The sequence below is a fragment of the Ornithorhynchus anatinus genome, chromosome X1, assembly GCF_004115215.2.
Source record: "Ornithorhynchus anatinus isolate Pmale09 chromosome X1, mOrnAna1.pri.v4, whole genome shotgun sequence".
Taxonomy (NCBI): Eukaryota; Metazoa; Chordata; class Mammalia; order Monotremata; family Ornithorhynchidae; genus Ornithorhynchus; species Ornithorhynchus anatinus.
The window spans coordinates 104,153,769-104,171,965 of record NC_041749.1 but is presented as its reverse complement, the minus strand read 5'-3'; the positions used below and the strand labels follow the sequence as shown (position 1 = coordinate 104,171,965).

Below are 18,197 nucleotides of genomic sequence, written 5' to 3'. Positions count from 1 at the left end.
AACCAAAAATGAGAGGAAAAAAGAGAATTAAACCACATAACTTGAACACAGTCACAAACACTCTTATTTGCATCATGAAAAGATACACATCATTTTAATCAAATCCAAATGCTTTGCAGAAAATTATACTTTACTTAAGCTGACAAATAATTCCCAGGACAACTCTGTCTGGGTACTCACTGACTGGAGTTTTAGGAGACTCAGTCATAGCATTTAGGAATCTCTGATTCATTTAAAGGATTTGCAGCCTCATCATTCACTGAAATCTAGTGACAAAATTAATCAGGTATGGAATTGCAATTTTATTCATGACTTCAAATATTTTGTAAATTTTTAAAATGCATTCCAACTGATATACATAGATATATATATATTATATATATATATATATGCTTTGTTTACTGAAACTAAAGCTATTATGAAGGCCATCGTTATTGTCAGGAAATCAGACAAACGTCCACCCGGTTATCCTTTGAAATATGAAACAGCTTTGTCTTTTCTTGGACGATGTATGTAGTTATGTAGATAGATTGTGTTTCATTTAATAAGGCAGCCGTTAACCTAAAATGGCTCAGGATGAAATGTTGAATCATGTTTTGTTTTTGTTTTTTTTTTTGTTTTTTTTAAACACTTGGCTCCTTTCTTGCAGTTTCCATGGCATCAAAATAAAACCACTAATGGTATTAAAACAAGAAATTGTTGTAAATTTTCCAACCTCATTTTCTCATTCCTTCTCAAGAAAGAAAATATTTTAAGCTCATTCAATTTCAATTATTTCTGGTTAATTTCAGTCAGCGTTATGACTGGATCGAGATGAATGTAAGCAAAATGGTCCTATCATCACCGAGCCGAGGCAAGGAAGACAGCACTGTATCTTTTAGCTAATGTTTGCCTTGCACTTACGAATAACTTCCAACAAGGCTAAGTAGCAAGTTTACTTGACAACAAATCAATGTTTACTTTTTAAAAAAATGTTTGCGACACTCATACAAGAAGCTTGCACGTTCATTTCTTGGGAGAAATTGCCTTTTCTTATGTTTCCATTATTGCAAGAGAGACCCTTCTCAGGGATGAGAAATGCAGTATAGTGAAAAGCAGTAAATGAGTCCCAAAGAGGATGTTTTACTCTCGTACAACTAAGTATCCTTGAAGAAACCAGCCGTTAAAAGAGGGAATACTGAGAAATTAAATGGATTTGCAAATTGATGAGAAATTTGGAGAAGGATTATTTTACTTAAGTGATTGAGGAGAATTATCCTTAACTAATAGTAACCTGTTGAAAATAAATGAAGTTCAAGGAAAAGTCGAGTTGTGGGTGATAGGTGGGCATGTTGAACTGTGGCAAGCAGCATTAAATTGAGGTGTGTATAGGACGTTGCCTAAAGCGAGAGGAGAATGGAGCTCACTGGAGGGTCGTGGTGAAGTGGGTACTGGGCGTTAGGGATTGAGTTGGGGTGAGCAGAGGTTGGGGGAAGTGTAGGTCTAAACTAGGGGTCATATCTGAAACTGAAGTAAGATAGGAATGACCTATGTGCTGGAGGAGTAAGGGTAAATTAGGAGGCATCAGAATTTACTTGTTTAGAGTTTGCCTCTTTACTAGTTTTGATGTCTGTCTCCCCCCTTCTAGACTGTGAGCCCATTGTGGGTAGGGATTGTCTCTATTTGTTGCTGAATTGTACTTTCCAAGCACTTAGTACAGTGCTCTGCACACAGTAAGCATTCAAGAAATTCGACTGAATGAATGAACATTGAACTGGTGTTTAAGAGTAGACAGGGGAATGAGATGAGGGCACATCACAACAGTATTTATGGAGCATATAATCAACGCAAATCACTATTCTTGGCACTTGGAAGGGTAGAAGGTAAGCTATAACAGTCCCTCCCCTCAAGGACCTTAAAATCTACTGGAGTACAAGGGGCAGATAGAGATGATTTTCGAATCGGGAGAGCAGAAGGAAAAACAAGACATAACTGGTAAAAGCAAGAATACGGGGGGGGGGGGGGGAATCAATAAATAAGTTAATGAACAGCATATTACATAGCTCAAATACACCTAAGTGCTAAGGTGGGCTGCTGGCATGATGACCTGGGATCCGTTCAATCGCATTTACTGAGTGCAAAGCAGTTGGGAGAGTACAATATAACAATAAACAGATACAATGGAAATCAACTGCAGGACGTTTCTTGGAGGAGGTGGGCTTTTGGGAGGGCTTTGAAGTTGAAGAGAGTGGTAGTCTGGCATACTTGAAGGGGAAGAGACTTCCAGACAGGGGAAAGGATGTGAGCAAGGGATTGGAGGTGGGAGAACTGAGCTTGAAACACAGAAATAAGTTCACCCTGGACGGTAGGAAGAGCTCAAGCTGGGGAATAGAGGGTGAAGCGAGCAGCTGGGCAAGAGGAAAGCTGTGGAGCCAGGAAGCCAGCGGTTATGAGTTTCTTTTTGACGTAGAGGGAAATTGAAGGCCTTAGAGGAATGGAGAGATGTGTGCTGAATGCTTTAGGAAGATGATTCAGGTTGCATAGCGCTGGATAGACTGAAGAAGGGAGGGGTTGCTGGGCAGGTGGACCAGTGAGACAACTGATAAAGCTGAAACTTGGTCAGGGAAAGCAGCCCGTGGGTGGAACAGCAAAGAGGATGATCCCGAAATGGAAGTTGAGCACAATGAGGAAATAGTGGTTTGGGGAGATAGGGGAAATTGGAGGGACAAGTGGAAGAATCTGATTCTCAGAAATCCAACCCCCTTAAGGGACCAGTCCGGGACTCGGACATTGGATTTCCCCCACGTTTGAAGGTCCATCCAGTGGAGATTTCTCCAAAGAACCCCAAGATCTCCTCCACCACAGACCAGACCAGACCAATTTTGAGGCCAGATTAGGGGGGAGCTGGGCAGGTATGGGAGCTATAGAACTCGACAGGCAGGGAGGAGCAAGGAGAGGGGCCCAGCTTTATAATGAATAAGTAATCATTCATATTTATAATGAATAAGTAATCAATAATAACATCCATTAAGAATTTAAATTTGCCAACGACTGGGGAGAAATATGCGATTATTAAGACACGATCCCCGGCCCAAATGAAGCTCACAATCTAAAGCAGGGAAAGGATAGAGAGAGAAAAAAAAAAACAAGAAACCAAATCGAGGCTAAATCTAAAAATGCAAAAGTAAACAAGAAGGGGAAAAATAACCGCTCACTATTGCTTGGTCCTGACTTAGTCTGTAACCTTCCAGGGTTCAAAGTTGGAAAGTAATAATAATAATGGTATTTGTTAAGCACTTACTATGTCCCGGGCACTGTACTAAGTGCTGAGGTGGATACAAGCAAATCGGGTTGGACACGGTCCCTGTCCCATGAGGGGCTCACAGTCTCAATCCCCATTTTACAGATAAGGGAACTGAGGCCCAGAGAAGTGAAGTGACTTGCCCAAGGTTACCCAGCAGACAAGTGGAGGAGGCTTGTCTCCTTTGGTCTCCCAGGGGGTGGGAGTTTTCTCCTACGATGTTGGTCAGGAGGAGCCTTTACCATCAGGACTGTAAACCCATACCACCTCCTAGACTGTAAGTGCCTTGTAGGCAAGGAACGTGTCTACCAACTCTCTTGTACTGTTCTCTCCCAAGAGCCTAGGGCAGTGCTCTGCACCCAAGTGCTCAGAAAATACCATCGATTGATAAGTTTTTTGGGGACCCCAGAGCCCTGGTGGTATGGGAGATCCAGGTCACGTGGTGTAGGTCATCTGCCTGTCTTCCAGCCCTGCAGAGGTGGTGGTGGATGTGCGTGTTGTGGGGTGGGGAAGAAGCAGGGAGGGAGGGACTCTCTCTGCAGAGGCCAACAGGAGGTAAGGCGTCTCCCTTGGCCATCAGGGTTCTCCCTCAGTGGACTCTAGGGACACGAGTGCTCCGGACCCGCTGGTGTAAAACTTTTGTTGGCCCTCCGCAATGGAGCCCGGTAGGGAGAACGGACTGAGCCCGGAAGAGGAAAGGGGCAGGTGATGGGCAAAGTCCAGCACATGTCCCTCTCTGTTCAAGCTCTCGACGTCTCATTGGTCCAACAAGTCACAGACTTTTCATTAAGCATAAAGGTGGGAAGCCGGAGGGCTCGGAAGTGAGAAGAGAGAGTTCTTCGGTCCCGAAGCCATTGCCATGACTGGCTGCGATGATCTCAGAACCAAAAATATTCATAAACTTCGTCAGTACAGGAAAAGAAGTCATTACTCAATTCTTGCCATTCATGTTTTCCGATTCCCTCACAGCAAGAGAGCCCAAAACAAATAACTGGTTAGGGAACCGTGAAGTGGAAAGCCACTCTACGGAAAGTTCCAATTTCATCAAGATGATTAAGAAAGCATAGGGTTTATTACATCCATGATCAGAAATGGGGTACCTCTTTTTTGTGCAGAGGCGTTCAAAGGATTGTGAAATTACAGAGTATAAGAGAAAATAATGCCAGGTGCTGCAATTGCGAAAATATCCAAACCGATCATGTTCAGGATTCATAGCATGGAAGGAATTACTAGACATTCACCGATTTTTCCAGGCACATCTTCTTGCGGGAATAAAATTCTTTGTGAGTAATGTCAGCTTTGAAGGTAAAAGCAGTCTTGCCAACACACTCACTAAGTCTTATTACCAAGCACCGTAACAGTGAAGAAACATCTCGGGTGTGGAAAGTGGAAGGAGGAGGCCTAGAACCTTCACAAACTATCAAATATTGATGATTTTCGGTTTTATTGGCCTGGGGAGAGAGCAGTGGGTCGGCGGGCTCTTCTGATCAACACTGCCTAACAGAGGGGAGGGGAATGTGCCTGTTTATTGTTATAGTGTACTCTTCCAAGCTCTTAGTACAGTGCTCTGCACAAAGTGAGCACTCAATAATACGAAAGAATGAACGCACCTGATCGATAGACACTGCTAACTACATTCGTGAAAGCACCCTAAAGGATGATCTTTATGTGAGCAGCGTGTAGTTGGAATCGTGGAGTCTCTCCATGGCAGGGAACGTGTCTGCTAATTCTGATGTACTGTACTCTCCCGAGCGCTTACTACAGTGTTCTGTACATAGTAAGTGCTCAATAAATACCACTGATTAGTTGATTGATCAGCCTTTTCAGCCACACATGCTGCCATAGGCGACCACTGGCGGCATTATCTTCGAATAGGAATGACAACTGGAGGTTCCTTCAAATAGGAATGACAACCGGAGGTTCCATCTGACAGTGATCTCATTGTGAGCAGAGACTGCTCACTTTTTCTTTGGGCATACCCAGATCATTAACCCGGCACTGCACACGCACACAAAAAAATTGAATATTTTTGAGGATGATGGTAGTTTAGCCCATGTAGACTAATATTTACCTTAAATATTTAAGGTATTAGGGTAGAGGTCATACGGACTTTCAATTTTTATTCAAATCTTCACTTTATAGATACCTTTTTTTTTTTTTTTAAACTCGTGGGCCTGTGCTAAATTGCATGGATGGATATCCAACTTGCGTTTTCTAAAATAACACCTTATTGATTTGGAGCTCCTTAAACACACAAAAATAGACCGTTTAGACTGTGAGCCCGTTATTGTCTCTACCTGTTGCCAAATTGTACATTCCAAGCACTTAGTACAGTGTTCTGCACATAGCAAGCGCTCAAAAAAACTACTGAATGCATAATAGCACTATCGTTGGTGAGAAAGGGTGTCGGCTATTACTGTCCATTAATATCTGAATGGCAATTGGCAAAGGGACTTAATTGAAATGTTTTGTTGGACTTTCCTTAAATGCATTTCTTCTCTGATTCCAAACAGAGCCCAAGAATATGGATGTTCTAAGTCAACTATCGATTATTTTCTTCTTACTTGGAACAGAAATGCAATGTCAATATGAAAATTATGAATTGGAAGAAGACTACGATCAAGAGGCAGATGCCTATCCACCTACATTTCATTTTAATCCAAACGTAGACTATAGAGCGCCTTATTTTCAGTATCCTGCTGACTGTGCCAGGGAGTGTTTTTGCCCACCAGCTTTGCCACGGTCTATGTTCTGTGACAACCGCAAACTCAAGACTATTCCAAATATTCCAAGCCGCACTGAACAACTCAATCTTCAGTTCAATGAAATCGAAGCTGTGACAACCACCTCGTTTCTTAATGCTACTTCTTTAAAAGAAATCGACCTCAGTCACAACAAAATTAAATCTCACAAGATCGATTACGGAGTATTTGCCAAGCTTTCGAATCTCCAGCAACTTCACCTGGACCACAACAATTTAGAAGAATTCCCATTTCCTCTTCCTAATGGTCTAGAAAGGCTGCTTCTTGGTTACAATGAGATCTCCAGAGTGCACGTGCATGCCATGGATGGTCTAATCAATTTGACCATGCTCGATCTCTGTAATAATCAACTTCACGACTCTCTGTTAAAAGGAAAATCCTTTTCCAACATGAAAAAATTAATGCAGATCAATCTTTGCAACAACAAATTGCACTCAATGCCTCCTGACCTGCCTTCCTCCCTCATGTACCTCTCTCTGGAAAATAACTCCATTTCTTTCATCCCAAAAAATTATTTCCAGGGACTTCAAAAACTTGCAGCTCTAAGAATGTCACACAACAACCTGCAAGACATCCCGTATGATATTTTTAACCTTTCCAATCTTGTAGAGCTCAACCTTGGGCACAACAAGTTGAAGCAAGCGTTTTATATTCCACGAAATCTAGAACACCTGTATATCGAAGACAATGAAATTGAAAGTATGTAAATCTTGTTCTCAAAGGGAAAAGGCGATTCTGCCTCTTTTGGTACTCGAGTATTGCATAAACCTTACGGGTCTCCGATTGCTAAGAATGAGAATTCTGAGGCCTAAATCTTCAGCAATGAGCCTAATTCTCTTCACGGCATTTGGGGAGAGCCAGATAGAGGTGCAGTGGCCAGGAGGAGGTCATCACAAACACACAATGAGGGGGATGGGAGAATGAATAGGGCTGTTTGAGGCTGGCAAACTGATGGTTTAGGGGCCATCTGTGATGGATAGGGGCCATACTATCCTGCTGGTATAGGGGCCATCTGTGGCTCTCCTCCTCTCTCTCCTCCTCTCTGTCAGTCGTTCGTCGCTCGGACCACTTGGAGGGAGAGGGCGCAATGTGCAGGAGAGAGGGCAAGCCGTTGCTGCCCAGCCAGTCAGACTCTGAACAGAGACTGAAGGAGAGAGTGGAGGGAGTCTGCTCCCCCCTCCGTGGCTGCAGGGTGTGCTGCTGGGGTCCCAAGAGTAGCAGGATGGGGGAGAGTCAGGCTCTGTATTTCCTGCCTAGCTGCTCCAAAGCAACATGGATCGCATAATGATCTTCACGTTACTTTCTGGGGAGATGTGAAGATACCTCTGTCCTCCCGCGCTACTCTACATTACACGTGCCATGGCACGTACCATACCATTTACACAGAGCCTAATTCTGCCCACGGCAAAAGGGGTACTAAGGTTGAATTTTGACGCGTGGGGAGGGCAGAAGGAAGGCGATTCCCTGCTGCACACAGCACAAGACGGTGCCACTGGGAATCTGAGACATGCCCAGGAGTGACCCGGGAGGCCGGTAATCCCAGCAAAACTGCTGTCAGCCTCCCAGCGACATCTCATCTGGTCCTAATGAGCCATGTTGAGTACGGGCCGAGGAGATGGTACCTTACCTGTCTGCACCTCAGACAGTGGGCTCTCTCTCCACTCCCACCACATTTCTTCTGCAAACGGAGAATCAGGGAAAACCTGAGGGAGGTTGTTTTCTCCTTCACGACTCCCAGTGATGCACTGCGGCATCCTTAGAAGGCTTGGACAAAAAAGGGGGTCGATACTCATTTCTGGACTCTGAATCACACAGATTTAAAGATTATTACATTCGGTCCTCCTGGCATTTAAATCCTGCAGTAAAGAATATCTGTGCTCTAGCTCCCAACCCATGTCCAACTCCACAAACATGCATTCAACCATTTCAGCCAACATCGCATCTTGCTCCATTTGGATGAACTCATGTGGTTGGAACAACATTCCCTAATTCCCTAACAGTGTTCTATCCAACATGTGTAGTGAAAATGCCCATTATGGAAGGACTGAATACACGAATGTTTCTTCTTTTCCTCAAGCACTAATTTTATCTTTACTTCAGCCAATTGCCCAACATCATCCCCTTCCCTATCAGACAATCAATCAATGGTATTTATCAAGTAAGTTCTTACTGTGTGCAGAGGACTGTACTAAGCGCTTGGGAGAGGACAATATAACAGAGTTGGTATACATGCTTCCTGTCCACAAGGAGCTTACAGACTAGAAAGTTCCTTTCTGCTCACTGTGACTGTAGAGCATGGGAACGCTTAGGTGTCACCTTTCCAACCAGTTCCAAAATGTGTGTAGACCCCCTAGAAATAGAACAACATGGCAAAATCCTTGTCAATGCCTGGTGCATCTTTGGGATTCCATTCACCACTGAAACTTCATTTTATTTCTCCATTTTACAGGCTTGTCTCTGACACGCTACTTCCTCTGCTGATTTCTATTTTGCAGAATTTAGCCCAAGAAAGAATATTTTGAGAAAATTCAAAGTATCATGTAAAATGTTGGCTAATTTTCTATTTCTACTTCACAGATGTAAATATTACACTTCTGTGTCCATCTATTGATCCACTCCACTACCATCATTTAACCTATATCCGCCTGGAAAAAAATAGGCTAAAAGCACCGATAAGCACTTATGTGTTCTTTTGCTTCCCGCACATGCACACCATTTATTATGGTGAACAAAAAAATCTTGCTGGAGAAGCAATACATCTGAAGACCCAAGTGTTTCGCAGATTCCAAGAAGGGGAAGAAGATGACAATGATCACGAAGAAAGGTCTGAGCAAGAAGAAATGGAAGATGATGAATTTGGCCCTTATTCCTATTAAATTTAATCATTGTCAAAAAAAATACATAGAAAGGCTCTGCTCAGTTTTAGGCTTTACATTTCTTATCTTACAGCTGGCTCTTATAGAAATTCTGGATGATAAACCACGATTGAATTCTGAAGAGTAAAAAGTATAGAATCAGTTTACTATTGACTGTTTAACCAAATTATTACTTTATTTTAGAAAAAAGCTTCTTTTAAAATTCTCATTAACATGGCTATGTCATACTTTCATTCAATTTGCCCCGATATCTTCCAGCCAATTTATTACATTCTAGGAGACGTACACAAAGGTGCTTAATAAATCCAATTACCACCACAAAAGGTTTAAATAAATCACTTCCAAACTTGATTTCTTCATTACAACTCCTCAACTTGCCGATGGATATAACTTAATCTGTTATTTTGCTCTTTGTCTTCAAAGCTTCTTGTAGACCAAGGTCATCTGAAAACCTCGTTGTTCTAAAACCACAGATATACAAATCAAAGCAGCTAATGAATACCACACTGAAAAAATGTTACATTAAATTTGGTTGGATAGAAGTAATGACTTTTCTCTAAATATATTCAATCTAAACTTTAAATGAAATAATTGAATATTTGAGTGGCAGACCCCCATATCTACTTCCATGAGGTAAAAAAAAAACAACCCTCAAAAAACCAAACCTTTGATCAAAAAATCAAATTATTTTGAAATAAGTGAAATATTTTTCTCTCATTTGGTACTAAAATGCCCCAATGGGAACATCTCATTTTCATAGCAGTAAAACAGCAAAGAATTTACATTTTCATCCCAAAATGAACAATTTAACTGATCACTGAATTGTCTCTGAAGGACAATAATTGGTATTAGCAATTGCTTTGAGTTATCAACATGTACCTGATGGTCGCCTGTTTAGCAGTAATGGTGCTTATTAAGCGCATACTATGTGCACAACACTGAACTAAACACTGAGAAGAATTTAGACACAGTCCCTGTTCCTAGGGGGCGCTCACAATCTAAGAGGTATTTTACAGAGAATTATTTGTATACATTTTGATAATGGGGACTCTCTGGAGAATGATCAAATTCATTCATTCATTCAATAATATTTATTGAGCGCTTACTATGTGCAGAGCACTGGACTAAGCTCAAATTGTACAAAGGGATTGACTCTTCCACTGGTTGCTTCTGCAGGGCTACGCACGCTCTTTTATCCCCCTGCCAACCACGCTTCTGTAGGGACAGGGAGTGCAACCAGCGAATAAGCAGCCCGGGGTGCAACGCATCTTCCTCCCTTTCTTTTTCCGTGTGCCAAGATCCATCCGTACTCTAAGTGACAGCGCATTCATTCAGCAGGTCTTTACTTCGGTGGTTAGTAGGGACTGGGCTGTTTCTTCAGGCCCCCGGTTAGGTCCGTCCACTTTGGGGGACACTGGAGGAGGTTCTTGGGTGGAAGCCCGATATTCCTGATGGCACAGCCCCAGCAGACATCCCCCTACTTGAGGACCCTGGACTAAAACTGATGTGTCACAATTCCCGGGGCTACGCTCTTTCCGCTGGAAACAACATCGAACCTACATGTTACAAACTACAGAGATCTCTGTCACATTGCTAAAAATTCCACTTGAGCAGTCCATTACATTAGAATGCACTCACCAAATATTAAATTAAAACAAAGTACAAAACAACTTGAAGCTTTTATTTGTTCTGCACATTCTATGTTTTAATCATCAGTGTTTTAGATCTTTGCATTGCTGTAGTAGAACTTTAAATACTTGCCAGAAGCCATAACTTTTTGCAAGCCTAAATATTATGAATAAAGTCTGTGCCAGATCTTTTTGTCTCACTCACGTCTATATATTAAAGAGCGACATTTATCTTCTATTTATCATGTATTCAGTGCTCTAATCATCCTTCGTAATAAATATTACTTCTACGCTTGTATCTATTTCGCAGTTCCTAATTTACCATCTGGTTTCCGTCCCCTTCACTCCACCGAAACTGAAATCTCTACTTGGATGACCTCCAGTCACCTCAAACTTAACATGTCCAAAAGAGAACTCTGTATCTTCCCACCCAAACCCTGCCCTCTTCCTGACATTCCCCATCACTGTAGACGGCACCACCATCCTTCCTTGTCTCACAAGCCCGTAGCCTTGACTCCTCTCTTTCATTCAACCCACATATTCAACCCATCACTAAATCCTGTGGGTCCCACCTTCACAGCATGGCTAAAATCCGCCCTCTCCTCTCCATCCAAACTGCTACCACGGTAATAACCCTCATCCTATCCCGCCTGGATTACTGCATCAGCCTCCTTGTTTCTCCCCACTCCAGTCCATACTTCACTCTGCTGCCCAGAAGATTTTTTCTACGAAAACGTTCAGGAAACGTCACCCGACTTCTCAAAACACTCCAGTGGTTGCCCACCCACCTCCGCATCAAACAAAAACTCCTCACCATTGGCTTTATAGCACTCCACCACCTTGCCCCTTCCTATCTCACCTCACTGCTCTCCTTCCGTCACCCAATCCTCAGGCTTCGCTCCTCTAGTGCTAACCTTCTCACTGTACCTCGATCTCGCCTATCTCGCCACCAACCCTTCGCCCACATCCTGCTTCTGGCTTGGGATGCCCTCCCTCTTAAAATCTGACAATTACCCTCTCTCCGTTCAAAGCCATATTTAAGGCACATCTCCTCCAGGAGGGCTTCCCTGACTAAGCGCCCCCCTTTCCTCTTCTCCCACTCCCTTCTGCGTTGCCCTGACTTGCTTTTCTTCTTCCCCCCTCCCACTCCCTCAGCACTTATGTCCACATCTGTAATTGTTTTATATATATTAATGCCTGGCTCCCCGCCTCTAGACTGTAAGCTCATTGTGGGGAGGGAATGTGCATTTATTGTTGCATTGTACTCTCCCAAACGCTTAGTACAGTACTCTGCACACAGTAAGAGCTCAATAAATACAGTTGAATGAATGAATACCAGGATGGGATTTGTTCAAACCCATCGAATATGTTAATTATTACTTCTCAAGCTAACCACTCAGGGGTATAAGAATACAATACATCTAGAGGAAAAACCTGGCAACTGAACTCCAGGCTCTGACAAATAAGAAACTAATAATCAAAATCAGTTCATTGACTTTAGAAATGTTCTCCAAGTGGGAGAATACTACTGTGAGCACGTTATTGGGCGGGGATTGTCTATCTGTTGCCAAATTGTACATTCCAAGCATTTAGTACAGCGCTCTGCACACAGTAAGTGCTCAAAATATACTATTGAATGAACTAATCTCTCAGCTCCCCATCCAATTCTCCCTTCCCACTGCATCACCTATTTGCTTGAGTCTATACCCCTTAAGCACTTAGGTATTCACCCCTTTCCACACGGCACTTTAGTACAGATCTTTAAACGCACTTGCTTGCCCCTGTCATTTAGTTTAGCGTCTATCTCCCCTGCTAGATCGGAAGCTCCTCTGCTCTCCCTCAGCTCCCCGTCCCTTCCACGTCACCATGACTCGATCCCTTTGCTCTCCCCCTCCACCCCGCTCCACAGCACTTAAGAATATATCTATAATTCTATTCATTTATATTGATGTCTGGTATTGATGTCCGTCTCTCCCCCTCTAGACCGTGAGCCCGTTGTGGGGAGGGATTGTCTTCTCTTTATTGCTGTATTGTACTTTCCAAGCATTTAGTACAGTGCTCTGCAAAGTAAGCGCTCAGTAAATACGACTGTATGAATCATGTTTATTACCTGTATTGTACTCTCTCAAGCGCTTAGTAAATACTGCAGCCTGATTCACAGCTTGTTTCATGGGCTAAAATTATGGCTCTTGGAGAGTCACTCCACACACAATCAATTTTATTTACTGAGTGCTTACTGCGTTCAGAGCAAGAACCCTACACGGCCCAGCCCTGGTCTGCCTAAAAGATAACCAAGCACAGGAAGGCAAAGCGCATTTGGCCCTGCTCCCTAGTATTAGGTTTTTGTGGGGTGCATCAGAAGGGGAAAGAGCCTGGGGCCTCTGGCATACTATCTGTTTTACTGCCATTCATGCACAACGGTTCCTTCACGTGCAAGAATCCGCAATATACTCTCATTAATGTATTCCACACTATGCTAATCTTTAAAAAAAAATGGACCTCAGTGCTAATTTACCTTCAGCTTGTGCTCAACTATGCCCCCCTAATTCTTTTTGTTCTATTTCTTTTCCTATCCTGAACTTGAATTATTTAAAGTTTGTCCGCACACCTACTGTCTTGCATTTATCTATAAGTGCACTGTTGACTAGTTTTGTCCATTTTTCTATTTCCATATGGCTTATGTGGATTTTCATCCCTTGGACAACAGTACAGTACTTTGGACAGAGCAGTATTCTTGACAAAAGAACGTAAGAAACGCCATTATTGGAGCAGACCCACGGCTATCCAGCCAAGAATTCTGCCTCCGAAAGTGGTAATACAATACTTGGAAGAACAGCGATGCTCTCCTTGTCACATACCCTAATGATTACGGCCGAACTACTTAGCAACTCTAACTTTTTCTAACTTGCATCTCCACCAACCTGTTGTGGTTACCTATTGCTTTAGAAGGCCTCCAAGTTTCTTTTGTTCTGGTATAAGGGACTGCAAGCTGATAACCTCCAACACAACCTCACCAATTGCTGTTAAAAGTTTAGCAACCTGACAGGACTCTTTTCCAGTCTGCCCTCTTCCCAGAAGACATTAAAAGAAAAAAATAAAATGAAATCCACATTCTTCGTTCTGGCCAATTGCTCTAAATGAATAGCTCCTTGAAAACTTCTTCTTGGGAAGCAGCGTGACCTAGAGCAAAGAGCAGGAGTCCGGGAGTCAGAGGATCTGGGTTCTAAACCCAGCTCGACCACCCACCTGCCGCTTGACCTTGGGCAAGTCACTTAATTACTTTGTGCCTCAGTTTCCTTATCTGTAAAATGGGGATTCAATACTCGTGCTCCCTCCCCCTTAAGGGTTCCGGGTGGGTCAGGGACTGTGTCCGACCTAATTAATTCTATCTAACCTAGTGCTTAGCCCAGTGCTTGGCACATAGTAACAAATATCCTTACTATTAGTAATAAATTCTTGAATTCTGCCTCCCACCCTTGTGAGTGAGCAGGCTACGTGCCACACGACCGGAGAAGATGAGCAATGTTCTCAACCCCGGAGGAGGAAAGGCACTCAACCTACCCCAGGAGAAAGGAGGAAGACAAAAAACATTTTGGGACTCGGATTCGGAATTTAAAATCGAAGTCTGGGTGTAAATTTGAGAATTTCCTCCTTCTAGTAAAAAAAAAAAAAAAAGTAAATTGTGGTATCTGTTAAGCGCTTACTATGTGCAAAGCACTGTTCTAAGCGCTGGGGGATACAAGGTGATCAGGTTGTCCCATGTGGGGCTCACAGTTTTTTTTTTAAACCCCATTTGACAGATGAGGTAACTGAGGCACAGAGAAGTTAAGTGATTTACCTGAGGTCACACAGCTGACTAGCGGCGGAGCCGGGATTAGAACCCGTGACCTCTGACTCCCAAGCCGGCACTCTTTCCACTGAGCCACGCTGCTTCTCTAATACTGTTTCCAAGTTTCCGGCTGCCATTTCAGTTTCAGGAGCGGTTTTTAAATTCACCCCTTAAGTATTGTCTCTATCCCCATTCAAGCTTGTCTGTGCACAGTAAACTGGTACTTGTTTTGTTTTGTTCTGTTTTGCTTTGCCGTCTGTCTCCCCCGTTAAGTCTGTGAGCCCGTCATTGGGCAGGCATTGTCTCTATCCGTTGCCGAGTTGTCCATCCCAAGCGCTTAGTGCAGTGCTCTGCACATAGGAAGCGCTCAATAAATACTATTGAATGAATGAATGATCTAGTTTTATACAACAGCTAAAGTCTCTTGAACCAGATGATCGTTGATAAACCTGGCAACTGGCCCCTGATAAGAACCAATGCTGAATGCAATCCTGCCACTCCTCTGAAACGGTCACTGGATAAAAACGTCTGGTTTCTCCTTGGCACGCTCAGGAAGGCCCAACTGCCTGCATCTCAAAGAGAACGTGTCAGTAACAGGTAAGGTAATGGGGGGTTCGGTCTTCCGCTTCTCCTTTGGCCTTGGGCAATTCCTGAGTTGAATGAAACAGCCCTGAAATTCTCAGGTTTGAACTCCGGGGGCCATTCCTGCTTTGGATAGTCTCTCCCCTCCTTTCCTTTCCGGTCTGCTGTCACCTCTGCACCCCTCAACCAAGCAATCAATGGTATTCGCCGAGTGCTGACTAATCCTGGCTCTGCCACCTGCCTGCTGTGTGACCTTGGGCAAGTCACTTAACTTCTCTGTGCCTCAGTTACCTCATCTCTAAAAAGGGGGTTTAAAAAATGTGAGCCCCATGTGGGACAATCTGATTACCCTGTATCTACCCCAGTGCTTAGGACAGTGCTCTGCACGTAGTAAGCACTTAAATACCATAATTATTATTATATGCAAAGCACTGGACTAAGGACTTGGGAGCACAAGACAGTAGACTCATTAGATGAGATCCCTGCCCCCAAGGAGCAGGAGCCAGAAACAGGTCGGATGAGGAGGGGACGCAGCGTGGCCTAGTGGAAAGAGCACAGGCCTGGGAGTCAGAGGACCTGGGTTCCCATCCCGGCTCCGCACTTGTCTGCTGTGTGACCTCGGGTAAGTCACTTCACTTCTCTATGCCTCAGTTACCTTATCTGTAAAACAGGGATTATGACTGCGAGCCCCACGCGGCACAAGGATTGGGCCCGATACGATTCCTCTGTATCTACCCCAGCACGAAGGAAAGTGCTTGGCACAGAGTAAGCGCTTAACAAATACCACGAATATTATTATTATCGTTAGGAGTCACGTGTGCAGAGCCGTTATGCCGCTGTGAGTTCCAGGAGGGGGCATCGGCATGAAGCAGCATGGCTCAGTGGAAAGAGCACGGGCTGAGGAGTCAGAGGCCATGGGTTCTAATCCCAGTTCCGCCACTTGTCAGCTGTGTGACTCTGGGCAAGTCACTTAACTTCTCGGTGCCTCAGTTACCTCATCTGTTAAATGGGGATGAAGACTGCGAGCCTCACGTGGGACAACCTGATTACCCTGTATCTACCCCAGCGCTTAGAACAGTGCTCGGCACATTGTTGCTTAACAAATAGCAACATTATTATTATATCAGCTCAGAGCAACCTCCACTCCCATCAAATACCATGGCAGTCCAGTTCACTGCCCCCACCCCAAGCCAGGAACGAGAAATAACCTACATCCCCAATTGTTCAAATGCTGGGAATCTATGGGAGTTGGGCAGCAGAGACTGAGGAACGTCAGTACTGCTTCCCCTTAGCCAATCGTATTTATTGAGTGCTTACTTTGTGCAAAGCACCACACCTAAGCACTTCAGAAAGTGCAATAAACAATATAACGGATGCATTTCCTGCCCACAGTGAGCTTTCAATCTAGAGGAGAGGGGAAATGGACACTAATATAAATAAATTACAGATATGTACATAAGTGCTATGGGGCTGGGAGGCGGGGAATGAATAAAGGCAGTAAGTTAGTGCCATTCAAAAGGGAGTGGGAGAAAAAGAAAGGAGAGCTCAGTCTGGGAAGGCTTCTTGGAGGAGATGTGTCTTCAATAAGGCTTTGAAAGGAGGAATTGTCAGATATGAGGAGGGAGGGGGGTTCCAGGCCAGAGGCGGGATGCGGGCGAGAGATCGGCGTCGAGACAGACGAGCTCAGGGTACAGTGAGAAGGTTAGCATGAGAGGAGAGAAGTGTGCAAGCTGGGTGGTAGTTGGACAGTAGCAAGGTGAGGTAGGAGGGGGCAACGTGATCGAGTGTTTTAAAGTGCTTTTAATATTGGTCGACCATCTATTTTGCCCTTCATTTTGTATTCTTGTTGACTGAAATGCCCCCACTGAGGGAACCTTAAAGACCACCCCTTCCCCACTTCCTGGAAAGATTAAACTCCAATGCAGCATGGTGGTATCTTTCTAGAGCTACTGAAGTTGGTTGGGCGTGGCCTAGTGGAAAGAGTCAGAGGTTGTGGGTTCTAATCCCGACTCCGCCACTTGTCTGCTGTGTGACTTTGGGCAAGTCACTTCACTTCTCTGTGCCTCAGTTCCCTCATCTGTAAAATGGGGATTATTAATAATAATAGTGGCATTTAAGCGCTTACTATGTGTAAAGCACTGTTCTAAGCACTGGGGAGGATACAAGGTGATCAGGTTGTGTCCCACATGGGGCTCACAATCTTAATGCCCATTTTACAGATGAGGTAACTGAGGCACAGAGAAGTTAAGTGACTTGCCCAAAGTCACCCAGCTGACAAGCGGCGGAGCCGGGATTTGAACCCATGACCGTGAGATTAAGACTGTGAGCCCCATGTGGGACAGCCTGAAAACCTTGTATCTATCCCAGCACTTAAAACAGTGCTTGGCACATAGAAAGCACTTAACAAATAGCATCGTCACCATCATTTTCTATGCACCTACCCACCCCCACCTACACTATGAGCCCCTAGTAGGTTAGGGACCGTGTGTGTCAGAACTGTTTCTCTTATACTCACCCCAGCAGTTGGCACAGTGTGGGGCACAGGGTAAGTGTTGGAAAAAAAAACAACAAACAAAGGGATTTTAGAGCAAGTTAAGCCAAAGTGGTCTTTGGAAGGCCAAATAACTCGACTTCGATTAGCATGTTTTGGGCACCTAATCAGGAGGACTAATTATCTCTCTGGAGAAGACACTAATGCTAGGAAAAATCCAGGGAAAACGTGGAAGAGACAGACCAGCAGCTAGACGGATAGAGACTGTAACAACGATAACGGAAGAACCGTTAGAAAGGTTGCGGATTATGGCAGAGGACAGGATGTTCTGGAGAAGGTATATCCTTGGAGTCGCTGTGAATCGGGAATGACTCGACGGCACTTAATAATAATAATCACCTTACCTCCCCCCCCAACACCTCGCTTCTCTCCTTCTACAAACCAGCCCGCACACTTCTCTCCTCTAGTGCTAAACTTCTCACTGTGCCTCCATCTCGCCTGTCTCGCTGCCGACCCCTGGCCAATGTCCTGCCCATGGTCTGGAACGCCCTCCCTCCTCAAATCAGACAGTTACTCTCCCCCGTTCAAAGCCTTACTGAAGGCACATCTCCTCTAAGAGGCCTTCCCAGACTAAGTCCCACTTTTCCTCATCCCTCACACCCCTCTGCATCGCCCTGACTTGGTCCCCTTGCTCTTCCCACCCCCCCCAGCCCCACAGCACTTACGTACATATCCGTAATTGTATCTAT

General features: G+C 44.2%; 2 protein-coding genes across 3 annotated transcripts in view; one reads left to right on the top strand and one right to left on the bottom strand.

Moving 5' to 3' along the window:
• The window catches only part of LOC103170973 (centromere protein P), a 267,419-nt gene that overhangs the window by 181,920 nt on the left and 67,302 nt on the right, over positions 1–18,197 (bottom strand). The gene's annotated exons all lie outside the window — the stretch shown is intronic.
• OMD (osteomodulin) lies at positions 154–10,833 on the top strand. Its single transcript, XM_007670926.4, has 3 exons — positions 154–286; positions 5,794–6,741; positions 8,620–10,833. The coding sequence occupies exons 2-3, from the start codon at positions 5,805–5,807 to the stop codon at positions 8,916–8,918; spliced, it is 1,236 nt and encodes a 411-aa protein (XP_007669116.1). The 5' UTR covers positions 154–286; positions 5,794–5,804; the 3' UTR covers positions 8,919–10,833.